Source organism: Hemicordylus capensis, chromosome 1 (genome assembly GCF_027244095.1).
Source record: "Hemicordylus capensis ecotype Gifberg chromosome 1, rHemCap1.1.pri, whole genome shotgun sequence".
Taxonomy (NCBI): Eukaryota; Metazoa; Chordata; class Lepidosauria; order Squamata; family Cordylidae; genus Hemicordylus; species Hemicordylus capensis.
The window spans coordinates 360,766,549-360,793,469 of NC_069657.1; the positions used below are offsets into that span (position 1 = coordinate 360,766,549).

The window sequence follows — 26,921 nt, forward strand, 5'->3', positions numbered from 1 at the left end:
GAGAAGGTGGCCGCCCCCGCCTATCGCCCTCCCGCGCACCCAGCTGCCGGAGCCCACCTTACCCGCTCCAGCCCGAAGGAGAAGAGAGGAACTCAGAAACAGAGCTATTCTCTGTGTTAAGCTGCTGCCCATACTGTCGCAATGGACGCAATAGGCATCCTTTGCGTCCATAGCGGCAGTTTGAGCAGTGACTTAGCACAGAGAGGAGCTCTGCTCGTGAGCTCCTCTCTTTTCCCTCGGGCTGGAGCGGGTAAGGTGGTCTTCGACAGCTGGGAGGGCGATAGGCGGGGGCGGCGACCTTCTCATGGGCCATTTTGGCCCTTAATCTTTTTGGGGGGGGAGCGGGGAAGGTGATTTTGGGCAGCTGGGAGGGCGGGTGAGCAGGCGGCGGCGGCTGTGAGCGGGCGGGGGCCTCGTTGGCGGCTTCGCCGCCACCTCGCCCAGCTTCATTTTGGGCAGCTGGGAGGGCGGGTGAGCAGGCGGGGGCGACGGCTGTGAGTGGGCGGGGGCCTCGTTGGCGGCTTCGCCTCCACCTCGCCCAGCTTCCCTGTCCCCCGTCTCGGTCTTCCCCCGCCGCCATTGCCCTCGCCTTTTTCAGGGCGGCCGCTTCTGGTTGTCTCGGCCTCCTCTCGCCGTGCCGCAGCTCATGGCCGAGGCGGCGGCTCCGCCGCCGCCTCGGCCACTTTCCCCCGCCGCCACACACCGGCTAATGGCCGCCTGTGGCTGTGGGACACTGGTGTCTGAGGTCCTGTGTCCCTTGGGCTCTTCTGGGCCTGCGCTTCGCGCAGGCCCAGAACAGCCCAGGGAGGCAGGGACGCAGATCCCCAACATTCCAAAGCCACAGCCACTCACTTAGCCTTTTATTATATAGGATAGCATTTTTAGTAGGCTTGTCACTGGCCGCTCACCTCCAACATGACAGTCAGGCAATACCTCCAGCATGACAGTCAGTCCAGGTGGTCAGGCAATAGAGCTTTCACAAATTAGAGGAGTTGTTTTTTTCCTCTTAAGCTATCAGTGTACCACAGATGACTAACAGAGATAAACTGACATACAGGATGTACTAATTCATCCTGGATAGTAAGTTTTGATAGTAGGAGATGCTTTAAGGTATGTGCTGGGAGTGTAGCGATATAACACCACATATTTTTTGTGGGGGTGACCCCAGAACAAGGTTCTTGTTCTGGGGTTAGTAATTCTAGTAATTGAATTTAAGGTTTAAACCAACCAACCAACAAACAAACCAGTCATGAAAAATATCCTGAATGATTCTGACTTTGCTTTAAAAAAGAAATCCGTTTCCTTTTTGAACTGTCCCCATACAAAACTGGACTTCCCCTTACTAGGGGAAAAAAGCAATCTCAAGAGCATTAGTCACAGTAAAGTGGGACAGAGGGGCAGTTCTCCCCCCATGCCCCCTTCTCTCTGCAGCTCCCCATGGCCCCCGCAAAATGTGTCCTTCAGGACACATTTTCAGGTGTCACAGAGGGCTGGAAAGCTTCAGCAAAAACTGACCCTCACCTCTTGTGCAACTAGAATGTAATCTGTCCACAGAAATACTAGTCTGGATATTGCTCATTGTTTAAATGAATTGCAAAAAAAAAAAAAAAGGCTTTGGAAAAGATTTTAAAACATTATTAGCTTTTCAATATGCAATCTCGCTCCAGTCACTATAACTCTTTCTACAGGATATGCGAGAAAAATGTATTTCAAGGGCTGTGATGAGATTTATATAGGAGCTCGTGAATGAGTGCGTGAGGGTTACCCTAGTAACAAGGCACAGAAGGTTCAGAGGGGGAGGGATTTAAGAAAGGCAGTGGAGACAGAGAGAGAGAGTTGGATTGAGTTGCATGGGAGTAGGAAGTGTTTTTGAGCTGGGGGTTGAGAGTTGGGGGTATGTGTTCTGAACAGGAGAGATTGTTCAAGGGGGTTATGTGGAACTTGAAGGGTGAAGGTGTGGAGGCTCAAGAACCAGCAGTGTACTCCTAATAACAGACAAGAAGGTCTGGAGCAATTCACTAAGTTTACAAACCCAAGTTTACCTCTGTCCCAGTTATCTCACCTCCCTATATGTTATGTTTTATCCAGAACAGCTGATTGAGAGTAACTTGGTAGAGAAGGTGGTGTGCCCTACTTTGCAGAGATCTTTATTCTAATCAGTAAATAATCAACTTGTTTTCATGTTATACCCCAAGTTTTGTTTCATTTTATATCCTGAACATATACACCTATCCTGCACTCACGAGGCTACGTAGCCAAAAGTGTTGAGTACCAAGAGCAGGGTAACAAGAATTATATGGTGGCAGTGAGGGAAAGTAAAAGATGAATGAATTCCCAGAACTTGGAGACTAAACTGTCATATAACAATACAAACAAATCACCTCCCTAGAACTGAGAGGGGAATCAGGGTGGGACACTGACAAGGGCCAAATGGATATAAGACCTTTTGTTTTTGAAAGTAATATTGGCAGTTGAGAATAGTTTAGAAACCAGTAAAGTCCTTGAAGGGGGGGGGGACCCAAACTCCTCTCCATCTTTCTAAAACTTATGTGGAAGAAAGATTTGAGTTACAAAGGATATCTTATGTACTACAATATATGATGGAGACAGTATCACTCACAAAATTTCATGGTGCTCAGTCAAGTAGCAATGAGGTCAGCCTGCTAGAAAATGCAATTTTTCTCAAACAAACATTTTGTAAATATATACACTAATAGTTTAGAAGCAGCAAGAAGGGAGAAGCAGAAGCAGAAGCAGCAAGAAGGGAGTAGCAGAAGCAGAAGCAGCAAGAAGGGAGAAGGAGAAGCAGCAGCTGCAGTTGCCATACTGGGACAAAATGCTTCTCTTACCACTCTGGTAGTATTTGGAATCATGTGTCCACCGAAAGCCAGTACAAAGTCCAAAGTCTGTCAATTTGATATGGCCATCACGATCAATCAGAATGTTATCAGGTTTTATGTCCCTATGAATGAAGCCCATCTTATGAACACTTTCAACTGCACACGTCAGTTCTGCTATGTAGAATCGGGCCATATTTTCTGGGAACACCCCCATTCGAATTAAGAGGCTCATCATATCTCCTCCAGGAATATAGTCCATTACGAAGTACAAATTGTCTTTATCTTGGAATGAATAGTACAAACGAACTACCCACTCATTGTCGGCCTCTGCAAGAATATCTCGTTCAGCTTTAACGTGAGCAACCTGGTTTCGAAGCAAGACATCTTTTTTTCGTAGAGTTTTTGTTGCATACAAGGCATTTGTATCAACCTTCCTTGCTAAGCAGACTTCTCCAAATGCCCCAATTCCAAGCGTCTTAATCTTAACAAACATTGATTTATCCATTTTAGCCCTTTTCAGACGGATGTAATTGGACTCCTTCTGGCATAGCATTTTCCTCATTTGATCCTGGGCCTCTTGGGACAACCCAACCTATGCAACAAACATGAATTTTGACAAGTGAAAAAGTGATACGTCTGAGGTAGTCTCTAGAAACTCAGGCTTAGGACAAGCAAATAAAAATAATGGACCTTAAATATTAATAATGTTCCCAAGCTCTTCCCCCCACATCCTGGCAACATGTTAGAAGTAAATGAAAACACTTTAGAACAAAATAAGAACAAAATGTGGAGTCTTCAGGGACAGTTAAGGAATTATTATCACAAAACCATACACCAAGAGCCATGCACCAAGAGGCTCAAGATTTAGGAAACAGTGTTTTGAAAGAGGACAGGTTTGATGAAGATAGGCAGGTTGAAGGCAAAGCCTGTCCTCCCTAAAGGTCACATGTTTCTGGGGAAAGGGGGCTATAACCACACACTTTCATAGAAATAAGCATATACAGTCAGCTAAGCTTGCATTCCTTTTATTCATATGAAGGGTAATATAGTTTAGACAGAAAACTAGTACAGTAGCTATAAAATAAGGGATAGTATTCCTTCCAGAGTGACCTACCCTTCGCTCTTAGAAATAATGCAAGTTGTAAATAAACTGATCACATTTAAGTTTGCAGAATTAAACACAAGAGAACAGTTAACTGTATCACTGTCCCTGTGCTACTGCAGATCAGCAATAAAAAATTGCGAAGTATGTAAAAGAAAGCGAGATTAGTGAAGTTAGTCATTTGCTATAAAAACAGGTATGGTGAAGAAAAACATGCTTGATTCGAATGCAAGTAAGCATGCAGAATCCCTAAGAAAGGGTTCATGCTATTGGTTAAATATAATACTTGTCTCCAAAATATTACTTGCCTACCCAGTAACGAAGGCTACAGATGTCAGGAAAGCTTCCAACACCTTAATAGTTTAAATCAGCTGTTAGTGAAAGTGAAAAAGGAAAGACTAAGAATGAACATGTAGACAGAACAGAAGACTTAACTTGATTTAAACTTTCATAGATGCAATTTAACGGAAAGTGTTTGAAGACAATAAAAATGGCACTTATAGAAAGTGACACAGAGCTGCATCCTAATATTTCACAGAGTGCAGGTCTGTTGTCAAAAGCTCCTTCTGCTTGGGGAAGGAAATTTGCATTTACTCAAGGAGGTCCTTCCACAAGTGTAATTGGTCCTTGCATTGCATAAGCAGTACTCTCTTTTCATGAGCAGGAGTTTTTAACAACACAAGTGCACTCTGTGAAAGGTTAGGCCACAATCCATAGAAGTATTTCATCCTGGAGTCCAGTGAAAGTATGTTGGAAACTAGAAATATATGACATGCAGCTGAAATTGCTATGTCTACTTTTAGTACTAGAAAATAAGTAATTCCATTGCTTTGCCAATATACATCTCTAACAAGTCAAAGAAGCCCCAGATGAATTACAACTGTATCTCCACGGAAGCATATATTTGTTGATGATGGGATACAATGTTTAGGTTCATTTGGTTATTTCTATGTATGTCTCCATGCAGACGGGATCTCATACATGCCTAGTCAAGCATGATCATACTCGGTTACCTAGCATTTATCATAGGAAACAATAAATTCCCCATCTACTAAGCCAGCCCTACTTTTGGTTCTACTTATAGCAATCACAGTGTGTATGTCATAGGTAAGGGATGAGAAGATTAAGGTCAGAAAAAAACTGGTGAAGCTAGCACTGCTGCTGTCTGGGAAATGGAGGCTTAGCCTCCATGGCACAACTCTGTGTAAGCAACTTGCTTCTGACAACACTTTTGCTCCATCTACTTGGATGAATATCAATCAGGTTTCTTCTTTGATTACTTCCTCACTTCCCATGACAATACAAACATTTTCTCAGTCTTGAGTGATGAAACTGAAACTGGGTACACTTCATGTCCGGATTAGTTGCTTCCATGGCCTATTTCCTACTGCTTCTTGCCTGCCTACTATCCCTTTGTTTCACTGATGTGCCATTGTGGCCACTGCAGACATCTAAGAATCTAGATTCTACTTTGACCAAGAACCCCCTTTTAAAACAAAAACACACAAACCAAGAGGACATGAACTAAGCCATAGAAATATCAGCAATGGATATCCAATTCAAGCTTCAAGCTCCTCTTCAAATCCAGCTGTATACCTTGATTAGAACATTGTTAATGCTAACATAGCTTGGGAGAACAATCCCCAGTTTTTCACAGGTTCCCCACCCACACCATTAGGATTCCTTCCTTTGATTTGAGTTGGACACAATGAAAGAATGACAGTTCACAAAAACCATTTGTATGTTTTCCTGTACCTGGCAAGACTAAAAATATTCATTTCTTAATGTGCTGGGGCTCAATATGAAACAGTTTGAATACCTGGACAAAGCTAATTACTGTATCAAAAAAGCTGGACTTTAAACAGAAAAACTGGTTCAGGGAACCAGAACTGAACCAAACCTGAACCTAAAATGTCTTGGTTGTGTTGTTCCTGAACTGAATACCCTCAATACAGAAAGTGGTAACTAGTTCAGAACAACCCATCAGACACTCAGGATATTCTTTTGAAAAGTGGTGAGGGCCCTTCCCTACTCCAGCTATATTTGGAAAAACTGTATTTTCCAGTGAGCAATCTGAAAAGAAGGGGAGGAAAAGCAAGACAATAGGTAGGCTATGCCTAAGACTGGCATAGCCTAGTGCTCAAACAGAGGCCTGCCCACCAGAAAGCTGTTATCCAAACAATAAGGTCTCAGCATGAAGGATTTCTGAAATGAGGCTGAAAGTTTCTTGTGTTTGACACGGAAATTCCTCCTGTCTCCATTTTACCATTTATCATAAACGGTATGTTATTTTCATTTTTGCTAAACTAATATAAGATTGTGTTTTGCTGAAGGTGAGGGGAGAAAAACAACAACTCCCTGACAAGTTAGAGATAGAAGAGATATTAAGAAAAGAAATGCTACAAGACATAGTATGAGAGGAAAGAACAACAATGTGAAAGTACATAGGAACATAGGAAACTGCCATATACTGAGTCAGATCATTGGTCTATCTAGCTCAGTATTGTCTTCACAGACTGGCAGCGGCTTCTTCAAGGTTGCAGGCAGGAATCTCTCTCAGCCCTATCTTGGAGAAGTCAGAGAGGGAACTTGAAACTTTCTGCTCTTCCCAGAGCAGCTTCATCCCCTGAGGGGAATATCTTGCAGTGCTCACACATCAAGTCTCCCATTCAGATGCAACCAGGGCAAACTCTGCTTAGCTATGGGGACAAGTCATGCTTGCTACCACAAGACGTATAGGTGTAGTAAGGGTGTCTAACCATTTTAACTGGAGTAATAAAACAAATCACTTTGTTACTTTGCTTAAGCCTCCTTGGGTGGCTGGGCCTAGAGCTTTTCTACTCTGGCCACCACTTGATGAGACTTTTCTCCCAGAATGGGACCACTGTATAATATTTGGTGGGTTATGCCTTCGATTGCATCGACCATGTCAAGTTATGGAATAGCCTTAGGAAAATGGGCATCCCAGAACATCTCATTGTTCTCATGAAAAATCTATACACAGGACAGGAAGCCACAGTCCGGATGGAAGTGGGTGAAACAGACTGGTTCCAGATCAGCAAAGGAGTAAGACAAGGCTGTCTACTTTGTCCTTATTGATTCAACTTATATGCTGAACATATCCTGAGAGAAGCTGGATTGGAAGAAGATGAGCGAAGTTTTAAAGTTGGAGGAAGAAACATCAATAACCTGTGCTACGCTGATGACACTACTCAGATAGCTGGGAATGTGGATGATCAGCAAGCTCTAGTAATGAAAGTCAAGGAGCACAGTGAAAAAATGGGATGACTAAATGTCAAGAAGACTAAACTGATGACAATGGGTACAGCAACCAGCCTCAGAATTGACAATGAAGACACTGAAGTGGTGGATAGCTTCTGCCTTTTAGGATCAACCATCAACAGTAAAGGATCCAGCAGTCAAGAAATATGCCGCAGACTAGCACTTGGTAGGGTTGCAGTGAAGGCCTTGGAAAGGATATTTAGATGCCGTGATGTGTCTATACCTACAAAGATTAGAATTGTTTGGACAATGGTTTTTCCCGTGACATTCTATGGATGCGAAAGCTGGACTTTGAAGAAGCAAGACAGAAAAAGTATTGATGCTTTTGAACTTTGGTGCTGGAGAAGACTTTTGAGGATACCATGGACAGCCAGGAAAACAAAGAAATGGATCATAGAAGAAATCAATCCAGAATTTTCACTTGAGGCACAAATGACCAGGCTCAAACAATCATACTTTGGACACATCATGCAAAAAGCCAACTCCCTTGAGAAGTCCATAATGCTGGGAAAAGTTGAAGAAAGAGAAGAAGAGGACGACCAGAAGCTAGGTGGACGGACTAGATTATGACAGAAATGACTGTACCACTGAGAGACCTTACAAGGCCAAGTTCATCAGATCACTCTGGAGAGAATCTATGTGGTTGCTAAAAGTCGACACCGACTTGAGAATACTTTAATTATATATATGGTTCAGTAATGTCCTATGGAAGAATCACAGTTTCTTAACTTTAGCTCCCTTTAACAAAGTTATCATAATGGTACACTGCTATAGTATGGGTGTAGGCAGACTAGTTCCTGAGTTGAAAAAGTCTTGGGCAAAGTGGGGTTCCTTCTATGACGTGACCCACCATGTGAGTAAGTCCTGGCAAGATTGCTAGATGACAAGTGACAGCTGAAGCTGTTGTGTAGCTATGGCAACAGCAGCACTCCTCTCAACATTGGAATGGCTAAAGGTACCATTTTAATTCCCCCAAACCCCAATGTAGTGTCGTTTCAAGTGACTCTACATTAAGGGGTGGAGCACTGTGGGGAAACTAAACTCCAGTTGTGTTTAGTGCTCAGAGAAGCACTGCTGGCCTTCTTCACTGCTGCTGCCCCTATCATACGGTAAGACTACTAAGGTCCACCCACATTGGGAGCTCACCTGGTGGGCTTAGTTTTGGGGCACTGACAGCAAACAGCAATGGTACTCCTTTCAGTGCCAATGCGGCTGAAGGTGCCCTTTTCATATCCCTACAATGCCTAGCCCCTGACATATCACCATTTGGACGGATTTAGCTGGCCAGTGACAGTCCAGGCATCAGCATATTGGTGATGCTGGCCCCAAGAGTAAAGGAAGCAGACAGAAAACTAGCAAAATTAAATTTCAGTTATTTCCTTAGAGATTTAACTCAACTATGGGTTTGATATTATTTTGAATGAAATATATCTAAAATAGTCCTAGGTGTCCAAACTAGTTACCAAATCACTTTTTTTTTTTTAAAAGGTAGAGTCTGAACCAGGAAGGTAAAGAGTGCTGATGAATCTGAACAGAAACTCAACCCAAACGTTTAGTGATTTGACTCCTTGGCAGTAACTATACTCTATACCAGATCCCAATGCTAACTGCAAACAACATTTTAAGACATGCAACTGTGATTTGACTCCATAGGCTATTAGGCTAACACTACCAACAGAGACAGAACTATAGGATCATCAATATGGAATTTTAGAGCTTTGTATATCACATAACAGAAGACATCCTAGTTTTGAATTTGAGGTTGCAGAGATATTGGCTGGATTAACACAGTACATTTATAAATTGTGACTGGCAAAATAATAATTTTAAAGTTTTGATAAATGAACTAAAAATGCTATATTCCTACTGAGTCCAGTCACCATTCCTATCAGTCAGTTGTGCTCAAGGCAGAGAGAATTTAAGTTAACAAGCATTACTAAGGCACCCTAGCCAGAACAAATGATGTATTAAATTTGCCTGTACAGATTCACTGGCAAATTGACCAAGATTTCTTTTGTCAAACTTCCACATATATTTGCACATTTATGAAGAATTGGAAGGCTCTCTGGGTGTGGGGCACCTTGATGCAACAGAGGCATTTAGGATACTTGAATCTAAGTACAGGCTTTAATTCGTCCTGCTATTCCTTCATACTTCACATCTATAGCATACTTCAAAGTAGTGATGACCTTGAAAAAGTAACTTTCACTTTTCTACAATTAGAAAAAATTAAGATCACAGCTAAACTCCAGCTATCTTAATGAAGCTCTGGTGCTGTGGACGGGTTCAGTACCATTATTATTTTACATGTATATCCCGATCTTCCTCCAAGGAGCCCAGAGCAGTGTACATGGTTATGTTTTACCCTCACAACAACCCTGTGAGGTAGGTTAGGCTGAGAGATAAGTGACTGGCCCAGAATCACCCAGGGAGAGGATTCTGAGGACCTCCCCCTTCCACAGAAGTCCTTTGTGTCACTCTGAAATATGTCCAAGGGCTGCACAACCCTCAGGGCCATATTTTTAAGTGACACAGAGGGTTTTCCATTGGAAAGTTATCAAAATCCCTCCTCGCTCCCATTTGAATGCCAGTGAATTAGTCTATCCCATCTGCAGCACTGGCACATCTTACCAGCACTTGATTAGTTAGGATGTTGCCCCCCATGTTATTGCTACTATATTGCAAAATATCCAACAAGTCTGCTTAAGATCTGCTATATGGCATCTTGCATATCAGCAAGCATAAATTATTTGTAATTTAATGCAAGCATATTTTTGTGGCAAATGATAGCAATGGATTTGGACACAAGATCTCAAACTAGAAGTGTTCAGCCATGAAGCCACCCCTGGCTAAATCACCATCAGTTGCCTGACATGCCTCATAGTTTATTGCAAGGATAAAATGAAAAGCATTCTAAAGCACATTGTACACTGAGAAGTACAATAGAAATAAAGGCTTTACCCGCATCATTTCATTTTCTAGTTGTTTCTTACGATGCAGGCGCTGTTGATGAGACTTGAGTATGTTTTCTACATGCTGCTCCATGAAGAACTTAAAAGCCTGTGGAGAATAACTCTGAATGCGAGACTCCCTTCTTTCTTCATCTCTCTTGTTTTTCCTAAGAGGGACAGGTGAGGTTGTTATTTGCTTCTTTTCTCTATCTATTCCTTCACTGTTCTCATTCTTTTCATTATCTTCTTCTTTAGATAAACTGGGCTGCTCCTCTTTACTGGGTTTTGATACAGATTCATATGGAGTGATGGATGGATTCTGGTGTAGTAAGTGTTTCGGGTAAGGTGGAGGTGGACCTTGATAGTTTGGAGCTTCTGCAGTAGGTGACAGAACGGTCATATTTGTGCATGGTCCCTCAGAAAAGGAGATGGGCTGGACAGCTTGCAATGGTTGCGGCATCCAAGAAGGATGAGTAGGAGCTAAGGCAGTTTGCAACTCTGGTTTTAATACACGCATGCTCTTTACTGGCTGTTGTATAGGAGCAGGAGTAACAGCAGTTACTGTGGTGGCAGAAGGCTGTGTATTAGCAGTATGGCTCTGTCTGTTTCCAAGGGGATTATTGAAGGAATTTGATCTTACTGGAATATTGGGTTGCCATGCTGGAATTTCATGTCCACTGCCAGATGATGATTGTGGCCAGGATGTTGGAATCCCTGAAACATTTATATTGTATAGTTCCATATTGTGGCTGTTTCTGTTTGGCACCATCATAGACTGAGGAATGTTTCCATTAGGATAGGTTGAAGGGGCTGCAGATCCTCCTGCTTGCATTTGCAAAGGAGTAGGACTTTGCTGGTTAGTCGGGGACATAGGGTATGGAGGTGGTGGTTGACGATTTGCTGCGTTACCAGGCACAATATTCTGATGAACTATATAATCAGTCTGACAATTGCCATTTTGGATTCCAGGCCTTCCAGTTGAAAAACTAAATTTGCTGTTAACTGAACTCTGCATGATTATTGGCTGTCTGCCAACAGGAACAGAACTAATGCCTCTCTGTCCCTGTACAGGAGGATTCATGGGTGATGGATTCATAGATGGGGGAGGATAGCCATCCTGCCATGCTCCTGGTGGTACTGGAGAAATGCGAGATATCATATATTCCATGCTACTAGAATACCGTTTTGTCTGAGAATTTGTTTCCCAGGAAGGAGGTGGTGGAGTTGTTCCTCTGGGAGGCGGAGGAGGGGGAGTAACACTCCTTACTTGAGGTGGAGGTGGTGGATTCACTCTTTGTCCATTGCCAGGATGAGCCTGAGCAAATGCAGCTATCCCAGAACCTGACAAGGGTCTTCCTACATCAGCCTGAGAAATAGGGCTTTCTGAATGAAATGCTAGGCCATCTCCCATTGCAGGACCATGTCTCTGCGGCACCAAGGATTCTTTAGAGCCTTTCCAGCTCTGCCTGCGGTTCACCGATTGCTGCATACCCCCTGCTTTAAAAAACATAAAGAAAGAAACAGCCACATTAAATGTATTTTTTCCTACACTGCTGATTTCACGGTTATTTCAGAACAGATATTTTGCATAGTAACCTTTGTGTGTTGTATGGGAACAAAGGCCAAATTATAATATGAATAAACTGCACCAAAGATTCATTTATGACTTTAAAAAACATTATGTTTGAGCCTGAATGTTTGTTCTGCAAATGGAAGGCACTGCTGTTCACACAGGAGATAGTTTTTGTTGCTCCTTCCTGCTGCAGCTCCCCCTGCCCCACAGTAGTACAAGCCATCCTGTTCTGGAGGGTCCCCTAACCCACAGAAGCAGCTTGGGGGGGGGGGCAGAGGGAAGGGGGATTGGTCAATATCTTCTCCTTGCATAAACAAAGGTGCCTTCTTTTTGTCTCCATAAATACTTCAGGTTCAATCCAGTAATTAAAAAAAATTGAATTTCTGGGAACAAGAGAGACTTTTGATTAAATTAAATGTATGCATAGAGAAAAAACTGGGAGATTCTGGAGGAATTATAAGCAACTCCAAAAGCATTGAGGCTTTCAGATTTGCTGAACTGAATTAGTGATTATAAGCAAGACAAGGAATAAGCTTTTCTAACACAGAGAGACCAGAGTGAATTGATTTAGGTCTCTAAGAAAAAGAAACAAATCTCCATCATTTAAATCCATTTTTCCATTTTGCAATTCTTGTGATTTCTGGGTGCAGGCTAACTGGTTGCTATAATTAAACAAACTGGTTTATAACTAAATAAAGTTTATTTTTTTACAATTTAGATACATAATTTAAAACATTTGAACATATAGCTATGATGGGACTCCAAAATAGCCTTTTGACACAAATAGGTAACATCCAGACTAATAATGATGCAATGGGGAGGGGAGATTTTTTGCATAACTCCTTTTCTTTTGCAGCTCTCTATGCTACCCAAAAATATGTCTCTCAGGGTCTCACAGCAAGAATCTCCCCTCCCCTACTGTGTGCCTGCAACATTATTTGACATGTGTAATGTTAGTGTGGATGTCATCCAAGTTGGGCAACTGGGAAGTTAGTAGATTTCTCTTTAGCTGTCCATATACATCCAAAGAAACACTTGCTTGATGATCAGTTAAAGTACCTAGAACATTTCAGAAGTGGAGTGGACAACACAGCATCCCTCTACAAGGTGGAAGGTGAGAGCACAATCCAGCCAAAGTTAAGTATATTTAATTTCCACTCATTTGTTTGGAAGAATGAAGCACAGACTAACTTTCTCTCACTGATGTCACTGACCTTAACTTTATTTAGATTGTGCTCCAATGTCCATGCTGAGTGGTTGCCAGTCAATGTTTTGTAATGTGCAACACCACTATATTACATATTGCATTATGTAATAGTGAAGAGAGTGAAATTCCTACTCAATCATAAGTCGATTTGTAAAGTAGTTCCAAGTAAAGACAATATCTGCTGTTTCAAAATCCCAACATAATAAGTGGTTAATTGGGTCTGTGCCCCTCAAGATCTAACTATAGAGAGTGTGTGTGTGTATAAAATATGTTACCGAGCCCTGAAACTGTGTTTCAGAATGCAAAGCAGCTTCAGGACAGAGCACAACTCTTCTCCCACTTGCTGCTTTTCTGTCTCAAATTGCTGCTCTTTCCAAGTGGCTTTCCCCCAATCTGAGGTCTATTGAGGAGTCTGGTAGAACAAACCCACCAGTTCAACACCACTACCTCAGCCCAAATGGATATCAGACACAAAAGCTAAGAACTCCATAAAACTGAAAATACAGGGTTGCTGAAATAAATATTATTTATTTCAAAATAAATAATATTTTGAAAGTACATAGAAGGAAATTGCTACTTTTCTAAAGATTGGGTTTTTTTTAACTGATCAATTGTTATTTTCCTCTCCCTTCCACAAGAGGCGACAGCTAGTTTCATTTCATTTTTCTGAGACAACACACTGGATACACACACACCTGGTGGTGGCTTTGTGCCTGCATTAACTGGTCTAGCTGCTGCCGCTGCCATTTGTTCTCTCCGAGGATCTTGGTAGCTCATTTTACTGATGAATTCTATTGCTGCTTCTATGCTACGGCTGTTGGTTTGTCTTAGAGCTTGTACAACCATATCCTATTGGGGGTGGGAGAAAAGTAAAAATGCAAAAAGTCAACAGAAGTATGAGAAGCATCATGTGCAAATCTTCAGAGTGCCAGGGAATCCAGGAGATTTTCTTCATTAAATCCTCATGGAATATTAAATATTTGATGCTGGTTCGGAAACATAAAATAGCTCAGTATTGTACTCCACATAGTACTAAAGTTGCCTTAGTGCCCCGGAAGTAAACACAGATTTAGTTGGAATCTAACAATGTTACTTCAGCAGCAGTCAGTATGGTGTACAAGTGTTTAACTTGTTACAAGCATCAAAGAAGTGTGTGTGCGTACACACACACACACACACACACACACACACACACACTATACACACATACATAAACACACGTGCAACTTACTCCCCATGCTATGGATGCTGGGGAGGGGGGGAGATAATTGCAAGAACAAAGTAAAACCCCATAAGTCTTCCCCAGCATCGTCCAAGTGCCAAGACTGAGTTGGGTGTGCTGCTGGCAAGAGGAGTAACTTCAAGAAGATATTTTACAGCCTTTCCTTGCAATCGTTGCCCTTCGCAAGATATTCCTCTTACCAGAGATTCCCTGAACCATGACTGAGTCAGGAGGAGGAAAAGGTACATTACTACTGATTTTTCTTGTGAACACACAAGGTCTGGCATATTATACCACTGACCATGGTATGATCCAGTACTGCTTTGCTAGAGTGAGTTTGGGGGGCACGCACTGTTTTGGAGTGATTCCAAACATTCCTGGATGGCAGGCCCAGAAGGTGGTGCTGAGCAATTGCTGCTCTAACTCATGGCCTTTGGTATAGGGGGGGACTTGCAAAATTCTATCATCGCCCATGCAGGACTGACCCTAGGATACAGAGTAGCCTGGGCAAAGAGTGCCTTTGGCACACACACCCTCAAAGGGCTAGTTTATCAGTGTTGCCACTTACATTCTCTCTAGCACGCTGCAGACAGTACACCGAAGAAACAAGCCACTAAGTGTATCTCAATACTACTCTCAGGGTATATTTCTTTATCAGATGTATATGCCACCTTTCCACATGGCTGTGCTCAAGGCAGATACTCCAGAATCCACCAGAATGCAGCTGTGAAGGTCTTGATTTGTACGAGACCCTCAGAACATCTCACACTAGTTCTTTTTCAGTGTACTGGCTAGAAGTTTCTGGCCGCGAATCAAAGTGCTACTTCTCTCACAGGAATCTGCCTGTTATCTTAGGTATGGCTCCTCCTTTGGAGGTGTGTGGGGTGGACACAGGAGTCAAGACCTTCTTGATGGTTTCCCCTGCCCTACAGAACTCCCTACCACTGTTCCACCTAAGGCGTGTGCATGTGCATGCATTCACACGTTTTCTCATGTCCGCTCAGTTAATTTTAGATCCCATTCAGGTGGAATCAGGAAGGCCCCAGTCTGAATGCATGTGTGAACACACTGTTTTGATACTCATGCCCCGAACAAAACTCATTCCACACACAGATTTTTTTTAAAAAAGAGATAACACACTGCTCCCTACCCTAGGAAGTCTAACTGTCTCCCCCTTGGGGGCTGTTTCAGCAAAAATCCATCTTTTCTGGATCACATTCCTGGAGCTTGTTTGATGTTTTTGTTATTGCATATGTCTTATTGCGTTTTATATTGCTGTTTTAAATTTTGTTGTGTATGCCGCCCCAAGTTTTTCAAAAGAAAGGCGCGAAATAGAATTTGAAAATAAATAAAAGTGACATACAATCAATATTCAGAGCAATAGCCATGTTAGTCTTTTGCAGCAAAAACAGTGTCTTGTACCATCTTGAAAACTATCAAATGTATTCTTAAAAAATTTGTGCAATTTTTAAAAAAATCAATATTCAGTACATCTAATATTCAGATAGATTTAGGTCCAGATTGCTAATAAAGGCAATGCAAAATAGTTATTGGCTTTTGATGGGATCAGAACACTTCAAATTGCAGTAATCCAGAACTCAATTCCTATTGAAGTATTTATTTAAATTTATACTCCACCTTTCTACCACAATAGAGTATTAAAAATAATCTAAAAACATCCTATCCTAAATAATATTAAGAGACTCCAAATGATCAAGAGAACCAGCAGAAAAATCTACCCTCTCGGTTTCCTTATGTTAGACACAAGGGGGAGGGGGGGAGGATTTTACAAAGACAGTAAACAGATATTCTCCTGAAGCTCAAGATAGTTACCTTTAGAACAATAGCCTGGTTTTAGCCCTGCTGATATATATAATTCATTTAGTACAGACTGGGAGCTACTGCTCCCTGCATGGAATATATATGCCTAATTCTGCATTCGCTTTAACAAAACTGTCTACCAGGAAATGCTGTACAAGTCATATTAGAATGCACTGGAGTTAAAACAAAATGACAGACTGTTGCCTGGCAGTCAAACTTCTGAAACATTTACTTTATCAACTATATGTACTGAAGATAATAATCAGGTAAAATACTTTAACAAGCATGATTAGGTCATGAATCTCTTAGAAATATATAAACTATTACTTAAAGAAAAAAGAGTTGAGTAGTCAAATGATTCTCATCAGTCCAACACTTATATTTTGTGCAGTAATAAGACTAAAAGCAAGAAGATCAGCAGTATAGATATTTAGCATTGCATTAATATTGTATAGGGCAGTAACCATAGTCAAGTAGGAAGTTGCCAGCAATAGGAACTGTGTGTATGAAGGACCTAAACCACAGTTAATACAGACAAGCAATTCCTTCTGAAATCTCTGGCTGACATCCAGAAATACTCATGAGTAGTTCCATTGAAATTAATGGGACAACTTTGGTTGTCAGTCAGTGGAACGCTAACATCAGAAAGACAAAGTTAAGCATTTTAAAATCAAATAAACCACAATGTCTCACTAAGGTAAAGATTAAATGCATTTAGTTCTGGCTCAGTTAAACATCTTTGGCCAGAGCTGCACAACAGCAGCCCTCCAGCTGCTGTTGAACTGCAACTTCCATAACCCCTACTGGTCTCTTTGCCTGGGGATTGGCCACTGTGGCTGATGAATTGTGGTCAACAATAGCTGAAACGCCACAATTGTGCAGCCCTGCCTCTGGCACTAACAGTGGAATTCACAGTTTAGGATCAAGTTCCAGATTGAAGCACCACAAATCTTACCAGCAACATCATTGTCCAGGTTTCTTTTTCTGATTAGATCACAAAGAAAATATTAACTGGCACTGCAATTAATGGGCAACATCCAGTTTAAGTAGTTATAACCAAGTCCCACTGAAATTAATGGGATTTAAATTGATCACGGTACCTTGTCTCATTGATTTAGTGCTTAGGCATGACTAGTTAAGCTAGATGCTGCCCAATGTTTTTATCAGAAATGATTTACAACACTAAAACAAAAGAGCCAATTTGTTTTACCTCATCAAATCCAGCTGCCTGCAGATCTTGCAACATCTGCCGATTGACTTCTGATGCTCCTCTTGCTGAAGAAGTTGTTTCATTTGCAAAAGGAAGCAGTGAATTTCGAATTTCTTGCAAAGCTTTATGATAGGTCACAAATTTGGGGGGGTTTCGGCCTTGTCTGGGATCTTCAGTTGATATTTTACTCACACTTTGCTCCACCTTTGAGGCATCTGAGGGCTTGGGCAAATTTCTAAGACTTTCTCGTATTTCTTGCAACATTTGCCGGCTACTGCCAGTATAGTTACTGGCAGGAAAAGTTTTAGGCCTCATTTGTCTATATCCTTCTGGTTTCTCACTTCTCTTCATGAAACTGTAAAACCTCTAACAAAGATTCACCTTCAATATACTCAATAAGTGTTGGATGGTAACTTCAAAATTCACTGTTGACTTTGGTTCCAGTGGTACAAATATTCATTCAAACTTAGGTCAGCCAACCTAAATAAATAAAACCACATTATATGATTTTAATTAGTTATTTTAGCCTTTTGACTCTATTTACAATACGTTGCTGTTCCTGAGTCATTTGACACAAATTTAGGAAATGCATTTCCCCCCCAAACTAAGGCTAGAAAGAAGGGATCAAGCAAAGAGAAAATATGCAAAGAAACTTTATTAGAGATATCCATGCCTAACTCACCTGAAATGTGTATTCTTGCTGCTGGAGGGCAGAGAAAGACTGGAGATCCTGTTGGCATTCCAGCATTAGCCGACAGATTCCCAAAGTCAAGGCCTTTTATGCACAGTTGTTAGTTGTGTGGAATTCAGACCTCTTCATGCAAGGACACACTTCTGTGGGGGAAATTATATCTTGCAGCAGCAACTTACAAGTGCAATGGGGTGGGGGCTGGGAAAATGCAACCACCCCACCCCACCTCCTGCCAGCTATTATACCTATGACAATAATTTATAACCAATATCAGCAGACTGAAAAGCAATGCATTCCCCACCCCAATTTTACCAGTCTGAAACTTTTAAAATATATTCATGTGTATTAAACTCTCCACATTATTCATGTGAATGCTCCCCACATTATTCAAGTAAGGGGATACTTATTTAGCCCTTTCAAAACAAAAACATCCAAACTACCCTCACTGTAAGGCCTCAGCATTTCATCAACCTTTTCCCACTTCTTTTTTGTAAAATTTCATACTGGCTTAATAACAGGTGTTCTAACTAGAAGGTTGCCAGATTCAACAGAAGAGCGATCTGTCATGCTTTTCAAGCAGCAACAGAGAAGACATAACTGTAGCAGTTGCAATTTTTTTTCAACACAACAGCAGTGGGAGAAGGCGTAGCAACTACAATGTTTCCTTGTGCACAATTGTTAGGGAAGTATATTCTAACGTCAATTATGACAATTGCCATGGTAGAATCATTACCCTCAGCAGATACTGAGAAAATGCACACACACACACACACCAATTATGATTCTGGCCCATGCTGTGGTCATCTCCTCCTGACTCAATTACTGTGACCTTCTCTTCTGTGGCCACTTCACAGCTCCTCTTTGAGAACCCTGTTGCTAGAATCATTTCTCTCTTTCCCTTTAATGTGAGTTAGATCTAAATGAACCAAATAGAGTCAAGAAGCGACTAGTTGGATTGCCATCTAAGAATTAAGTAAGCCTTTCCTTGGGAATCTATCCGCCACAAATATCCCTGTCGCAATGAATAAATGCAATAGGGAAACAGTCAGCATGTGGTAGTTTCTGACAACACTGGGAGACACTCTTTCCAGACACAGGTGGTCTGGAACATATGCTTACTCAGAAGCAAATCCCATCAAAATCAGTGAAATTCACTCCCAAATAAATATGGTTAAAATTAGACTGACTATATGAGCTACTTAATTTTTACTAGATTCTCATGAATCTAGACGCAGGTAGACGTCGATGTAGCAGTTCTCGTCATCGGTATCGAGGCAGACGTCGACGTAGCTGTCCCAGCCATCAGTATCGAGGAGCTTCTCAGTGTCGAGAGCGGCTTTGGTATCGAAGTTTCAGTCGGTGTCGATGCCACATAGGCTTATCGTGCGGCGCCAGTGTCGATGCCAATGGGGCCATCGGTATCGAAGGTTTCGATACCGACATGAAGATCACATCTTGGACAGCCTTCAGCGACAGAGTCGAGTTCGATGTCGACTGTTTCAGCGTCTTTTTGGCGGGCTCTCCAGCCGCCACCATTTTGGAACCCGACCTTTTTGAGGATTTATGGGTTTTCTTGATGAGCAATGGGGTTTTAGACTGGGTTGATGCCAGGGCCCCCGAGTTATGTACCTGAGGAGACTTTTTTGAAGTAGAAGAAGGCGCTGCCAAACATCTTTATAGACAGCCGCTTTTAAACGGAGTTCTCAATTTCTCTGGGTTTGTTTGGAGAAGGACTGGCAAATAGTACAGGAGGAGGGAACATGCGCCTCACCCAAACAGAGTAAACACAGATTGTGCGCATCTTGTGAGGGCAATTTTGCCTTGCACTTCTCACAGCGTTTAAAGGTCTTTTTCCCCTTAGGGGTATCCATAGCCAGAATAAAGTCCGCTACTTACAAATTCGCGGTACTTCAGAGCAGAATCGTCACAATAAAGCAGTCCAATCAAGCATCAAAGTAGAATCGCAAGGCAGAAGATTAAACAAGAATTCCAAGTCAAAGTCCATAAAATCAGTAGTAGAATGTTGAAGAATTGAGGAACCAAACAAGGAGCCGCAAAAACCGGAAACCGATTTCCACGGCGGTCGCAAAGGAACTGAGGTGCCTGCTCTTCCTCCCGCCTTAAATAGCTATGTGGTCACGTGGGGTGGGGCGCAGGCGCCGAAGAGGAGCTGTAGAACTCGACACCAAGGGGCTTCCGCGCAGGCGCAGAACCCATTCTAATGGATTCAAACGATCACGAACCAGATCCAATATTTATTTATGTATTTATTATGTTTGTGCACCGTCCCAAACTTCCATCTTTGGGTGGTTTACAACAACAACATAAAACAAGTTAAAACAGAAAACCCTTAAAATTATTGAAAACCACAAGTCTAGTTAAAAGCTTGGCTGAAAAAATGCATCTTTAAAGGCTTCTTAAGAGTTGTCAAAGATAGGGAGACTCTTATTTCAGCAGGCAGAGCATTCCAGAATCTTGGGGTGGCAACAGAGAAGGCCTGTCCCTCTGTAGTCACCAGATGAGCTGGTGGCAACTGCAGGCTAACAATAGGCGATAGACTGTCCACCAGAAATTGGTCAGTGGCCCACTGGTCAGGTCCAGTTTATATTCTGACCATCCCTGGTCTTAAGCCCCTCATTTGTGGCAGAGGGATTGTTGCCCTCCTTCTTGCCAACTCCACATTCTTGCCCCCCATTTTCTCACCAGACAGCCATCTCTTCCTCTCCGTGTCTGTCTCTCTTGCTTGAATATTGCTCTTGCATTTCCACAGCTTGCCATTCTCGATCTTTTTTTGTAATTCCTTTGTAAAACCATTTCCTCCCTCCTAGGGTGTTCAGTGCCCACAAATGAAGTAATTACCATACTTAGTCACTACCCAAATTGCATATTTAGTGCTTCAGCATCAATAAGAACGTTCCTCTTTTCTTCCCCCACCCTTAAGGGTAGGCAGGGGCTAGCCCTGCCCCCAACCAGTCAGAATATCTTACAGTGACCTCTTCTGACCAATAGCCAGCAAACAAGGCCAGTTCAGTCATTTGATTTCCCAGGATCCTTCTAGGTAGGCTGAGCAGACTTTTTGGAGATTTTTGTGTAAAATGGAAGCACCCAGTCTACAAGCAAATGGACTTCAGAACAGGTGAGGGTTCTTGCTACTCTCTCCAGTCTCTTCTTCTCTAGAGGAAAGCCAGCTCTTTTCTCCTCACTCTGCACTCCAACCAAGCCCTCAAAAGGCAGTGGATTTCTCCAGCATTTGCTGGGAGCTCTTTTCCTTTCTAAAAATGCCATTAGCAAATCTTGGAAACATTCAGATCTAGAGAAGTGAGGGCAGGGGATATGGTGGACTGCCACTTCCTCTGGGTAGTTCTTTTACCAACAAGCAAATGAACAGTCTCCCTTCCCCACCACCCCATTGTCTGGGACTTTAAGCAAAGCCTGTTGCTAGCTCCCATATCTTTCTCTTACTCTCTTGAAGGTGAAAGAGAGGGAATTAATGGCTTCCAAATAAAACAAGGCATTTTAACTGAAGTTACGAACTGGACAACTTCAAGCTTATCCTGTCTGAAACGTGTGTCTAATGTAGAAACTTTTCTTTAAAGAATTCTGAGATTATTGCCTTCTCTTCATGGGCAACCTAACAGGCACCACTTGGAAACCAGTCCAGTCCAAAACAGTCATGTAGCTCCACCACTCTATAGTCCTTATGCCAGGTTGTGTGTGTGGGTTGGTTATTTTGTGTTTTGCTTTTTCGGGGTGGTGGGGAGCGGCAGTAATATTGAAAGAAGGGGTGCTCAGCATAGGTTTTTTGGACAGGTTGGTAATTTATATGGCTTAATTTTCAAATCTAATAAAGGATCCCCCTCAAGTAAATGTTGCCTAGAATTGCAGTCAATTTTATACAGTTTATTCCAAATAAAGCCCTAATGAACTAATTGGGGTTTACTCACAAGTTACTGCTGTGTGAATAGGATAGCAGCCTGAGGATTTGGCAGCCCAGAAATGTTTATGTTGAAGGAAACTAGTGGGCTCTGTGTGGCCAAATATATTGTATTTTGTGAAACTTGTGCACATGCAGGTACTACCTGCAAATAGGTGCTCAAGACTCCAACGCCCTGCCCCCACTTCAGCTGATCTTTTTAGTCTAGTCCTGCATGGGGTGAGGAAGAGATTGCAAGGAGGGGGAGAAATTGAGGCAATGCTGATAGAAGGGATGTAGCTACTCAGGAGAAGAGGAGGCATGGGGACTGGGGGTCCATTGCTATTTTTCACACTGACAGCTACAATTAACCAGTCTAAGGGCATGATTCCTTTACTCACAGCCAAACAAAGGGCAGATTTAGCACTAAACAGCCAGGTTGAATGATTGAAATTTTGGTTGACACAAGTAAACTACAAATTAGAAAAAACCATGGGCTAGTGATTATCCTTCCATTTTTTTTAATTTAGGGCTGGACCAGCCTACTATTAGCCCTGCTTATGGTTACCCCTGGCTCCCTCCCCCACCACCAGCCCTTAGAGACAGCTACCATCACTGAATTCTACTGAATCCAATATAGTTTATTTTCAAGTAAGCATATTTAAGACTGAGTCACCTTAAGTGGCACAGGAGGAAAATGCTTGACAAACAAGCAAAAGGTTGTCGGTTTGAATCCTGGCTGCTACTATATCGGGCAGCAGTGATATAGGAAGATGCTGAAAGGCATCATCTCATACTGCGCAGGAGGCAGCAATGGTAAACCCCTCCTGTATTCTACCAAAGAAAACAACAGGGCTCTGTGGGTGCTAGGAGTCAAAATCGACCTGATGGCACACTTTACCTTACCTATATTTAAGACTAGGGCTAAAAATATCAGCGATACTTTAACTTAATCCTATTAAAAGACTGCCCAAAAGGTAGGCATACAAGACACATAGATTAACAAGACTACTCACCATCTCAGAAGACTGCCAAATTGAAGCCTGCAAGTTCAGCAATGCAATCCACTCCCCCCTGAAGTCAGTGGTACATCCTTTTTATTTCAATCGAGCTGGAATGCATAAAGAAGAAGAAGATTCTAAACTCTTTTGCCAGAATCTAAAGATCTGGGCACACAGTTCCACATGCCTAGGGAGTTTGGGTTTATGTTTTTTGAAAAACTGTCTCATGCCATATTGTGATTTACTTTTGAAACTGCGGGTTCTTTCAAAAGCAGTGAAAGAAAAAAAAGCACCTGGGCTGGCCTAGCTAGAAGCACCTCCTTGGATAGTCATCAGCTAGAAATGCATGGCACTATACACACTATGTACACTGAAAACAAGAGATTCTGGAGTATTCTCTTATTTAAAAGGGAAGTTAAGAAATAAAGAGAAGAATATCTTAGGGAGTGAGTTGGGACCCGTGTTACTTTTTTTAGTATATTAAAATTTAAACCTCTCCCACGCATCCAGCCATCACTAGTTTTCCCCCCTTTGTCCCCACATTGGAAATCATCCCTCCTATTCCATGACCCAGGGTTGTACATTCAAACATCCACTGGTTAATAAGTTTTCATCTAAGGTTTCCCCTCATTCTGTTTGTTTTAATAAAAACAATAAGCAACAGAATATTCAAGAGACCAGACTGAATTCCAATGTTGACTGTCTAGGACAGTATAGGAACATAGGACGCTGCCATATACTGAGTCAGACCATTGGTCTATCTAGCTCAGTATTGTCTTCACAGACTGGCAGCGGCTTCTTCAAGGTTGCAGGCAGGAATCTCTCTCAGCCCTATCTTGGAGAAGCCAGGGAGGGAACTTGAAACCTTCTGCTCTTCCCAGAACGGCTTCATTCCCTGAGGGGAATATCTTGCAGTGCTCACACACATCAAGTCTCCCATTCAGATGCAACCAGGGCAGACCCTGCTTAGCTATGGGGACAAGTCATGCTCGCTACCACAAGACCAGCTCTCCTCTCCAGGTTTAATGGGACTTCCTCCCAAGTATACATGCATAGGATTGCAGTCAGGCAGAACAATTCTATGCACAGTTACTAGAAAGTAAAGTCTACTGAAATCAGTGGAACTCCTAATAACCAAGTAAATATGCATAGGATTGCACTGTTAGAGTTACTAGAAGAAAGAAGTGACTGCCCTGAGCCACTTTTGGAAGGATGGTATATAAATCAAATAAAGAAATAAGAGTCCAACATGTCAATGGATTATTATTGACTTTTAAGACTACTATGAATATTTATATACCACTCTTCAACTGAAGTTCTCAAAGCATCTTACACAGAAAAATACATAAATAAGAAGATAGTCCCCTGTCCCCAAAGGGATCACAATATATTAAAAAATGCAAGATACAATACTTCAGTTTTGTAATTATTAATAGCTTATTTCTTATGAAATGGTCACGCTATCATTAAAATCCCACAACACCTGGGCATATATTTAGGTAACCACAGTCAAACACAAAAAGGGAATCCACATACCATTAAAAAAAAATCTCACGTACCAGATTACCACCTTTCTACATTTAATTTCTTTTCCCCCTATTTTAAATAAAGTGAATTGCCAAAACTCTTGTCTTCCTCTTCCTTTACCACATGTGTGTCAGTAAGCCATCCCGACAAGAAGCCACCTTATTTCATTATTTTTACAGCAATTAATAGAATTTTATAATTAGTGACAATTTTTGGCATCAAATATATGGCGCTTCAAAAGAAAAGCAACTACTTGCTATTCTAGGTTTATTTCACAAGTTTTTATGAATACTGATTAGTTAAAACTCACTTGCATCTAAGCAAAGTAACTTTAAAGTTGCATGCCTTTTTATACCACTTTATACAAGTATATATTTCATATTGAGGAAAAAAGGTTAATCAGAAAATATTCTGTACTTAATTTGTACTAGAACATTAGTCACTAATCTCGATCTCAGATCAATTTTACACTTTTAAACAGTCATTCTTCCTTCTTCACCTGTCTTCTTTGTTGTTGTTGTTATTGTTGTTGTTATTATCATTATTAGTTTGATTTCTATACCGCCCTTCCAAAAATGACTCAGGGCAGTTTACACAGAGAATAAATAAATAAATAAGGTAAATTGTTCGAAACAATAACAGTTTAAAATAGAATTGGCTATGTAGGAATTCCCACCCCTCGACCGAATTCTGATCTCCTGCGGAAAAACGTAACGAATTCTCTTCTTAAGATACAAAGGAAAATACCAGCCACCAACGTGAGACGAATCACATCCGAAAGGAAAACGAGAAGACTTCAGTACTAGAACACTGAACAGAAGAAGGGAAGAGAGCAGCAGCCAGACTGGTGAAAAGGTCCAGCAAAGACAGGCTAGAACTCGGGAGCAGATGCGCGGGGAGGAAGAAGGCAAGGAGCGGGGCGGGGGCGGGCGGGGGGCGCTGCGGCTGGGTTCAGTGGAACCTCTATGCTTCACTAAAGAATGCCCGAGACGCCTCAAGGCCCGGAAGAAAAAGCTCTGCGGAGACCATAGAAGATTGTTGGACCAGGAAAGCAGCAGCACAGGGGAAAGAGCGGGTGGTGGGTGGGAATACGTGCCCCAGGAGGAGCCTGGGGGCATTTCTGCCAAGGTAGCAGAAGGGCCCGTTATAATGGCCAAGGCGTGTCATGCGCAGGGCCTTCCCCATTAGCGAGCCACAAAGTTTCCTTCCCTGAGGCGGAGCTGAAGTCAACCCTTCCTTCCTACCCACCTGCCTGAGGGAAAGAGGAAGGGAGCAGCGCCTCAGGCCCGGGAATTCTCAGGAAAACGGCAGCTTTGTGACACGTCCCTGCGGTGGGTACAGGAAGCTTTCGGTCCCCGGCGTTGATGGCAGCGGCTGCTCATCCCCTCCCACCTTGCTGTTCCTCCCCCCCCTTGGGGTTCAGTTCCGGGCCGCCATTTTGTGCAATATCCCCGGATATAAAACCTTTTCCCAACTTCCTTTGCGCGTGTCATCCGGCGCGTTCCCTTCTTTGTACCACCCCCCCCCCCGCCTCTGGAATGCGGGTAGGTTGGAGTGCTGCGTCCCACCCCCCCTACGAAGCACACCCGAGAGGCCTCGTCTGAAACATAGGGGGGGGGGGGTTACTTAGTGCTCGGCCGGCGTCGGAAGAAAGTTCAGGGTTTGCTATCTTGGCATGTTACCTGTTTGAAGACATACCACTTCGGAATGCCCAATTACCTGCTGTCCTTCCCCACCCAGCTAAAGCGGGCAAATTGAGCAGCCGCCCAAAAGAGCAGCCGCCACCCCCCCGCCCGTCCGGCTGGCTTTTCTCTTGGGGAAATGCGGCCCAACATTGCACCCACACAGAGGGAGAGGACGACTGTTGCTGCTTTGGCGGGCAAATGAGTGACGGTGGTAAGGAGCAGGAGCTGCTGCTGCTGCTTTCTCACGTGCGACCTTGGGCAGGGCAGGGCCCAAAGAAGCGCCCAGCGGCTGCCTCTTTGCTCAACCAAGCAGGTGCCCGCAGCATCAAGTAGCAGCTCCGCCAGGGGCGCGGCTTGGATGAGAAGGACCACGACCTCCACTCTCCGGGTGGAGATAGGCGCAACTGCTCCTTCAACACTCCTAAGAGCAAAGATAGGAAGCTGCCCTATACCAAGTCAGACCATTGGTCCATCTCGCTCAGTATTATCTACACAGAATGGCAGCGGCTTCCCCAAGGTTGATTGATTAAGTGTCCTCTAGTTAGCGTCCATTCTTCCCTCCAAGCTGAGCTGCCTTCCACTGGCCTTTTAAGTCGCTCAGTGGTGAGATTGCTATCGTGATCAAGTCCATCCACCTTGCTGCTGGTCGCCCTCCTCTTTTCTTTCCTTCAACTTTCCCCAGCATTATGGACTTCTCAAGGGAGCTGGGTTTTCGCATAATGTGTCCGAATGTGGTAGTTTCAGCCTAGTCATTTGTGCCATGTGTGAAAATTCTGGATTGATTTGTTCTGTGATGAATTTGTTTGATCCAAGGTTGCAGGCGGGAATCTCTCTCAGCCAGAGCTGTCCTTAGGGCATAGCAAGCAGGAGGACTGCTCCAGGCCACATGCTTTTAA

At 42.8% G+C, this 26,921-nt stretch overlaps 1 protein-coding gene across 2 annotated transcripts in view; it reads right to left on the reverse strand.

Annotated features, from left to right (window-relative positions):
- LATS1 (large tumor suppressor kinase 1) overlaps positions 1–25,806 on the reverse strand; it is a 36,843-nt gene extending 11,037 nt beyond the window's left edge. Inside the window, exons 1-7 of one of the 2 annotated variants that reach the window (XM_053292181.1) lie at positions 25,589–25,806; positions 22,829–22,923; positions 17,891–18,042; positions 17,209–17,688; positions 13,651–13,804; positions 10,186–11,669; positions 2,850–3,432 (exon numbers count right to left, since the gene is read on the reverse strand). In XM_053292181.1, the coding sequence (XP_053148156.1) occupies positions 2,850–3,432; positions 10,186–11,669; positions 13,651–13,804; positions 17,209–17,559 (2,572 nt within the window). In that variant the 5' untranslated portion in view covers positions 17,560–17,688; positions 17,891–18,042; positions 22,829–22,923; positions 25,589–25,806. Of the gene's footprint in view, positions 1–2,849; positions 3,433–10,185; positions 11,673–13,650; positions 13,805–17,208; positions 17,689–17,890; positions 18,043–22,828; positions 22,924–25,588 lie in introns of both variants that reach the window. The other variant, XM_053292171.1, reaches the window with a different exon arrangement.
- Between the last annotated feature and the right edge of the window lie 1,115 nt (positions 25,807–26,921).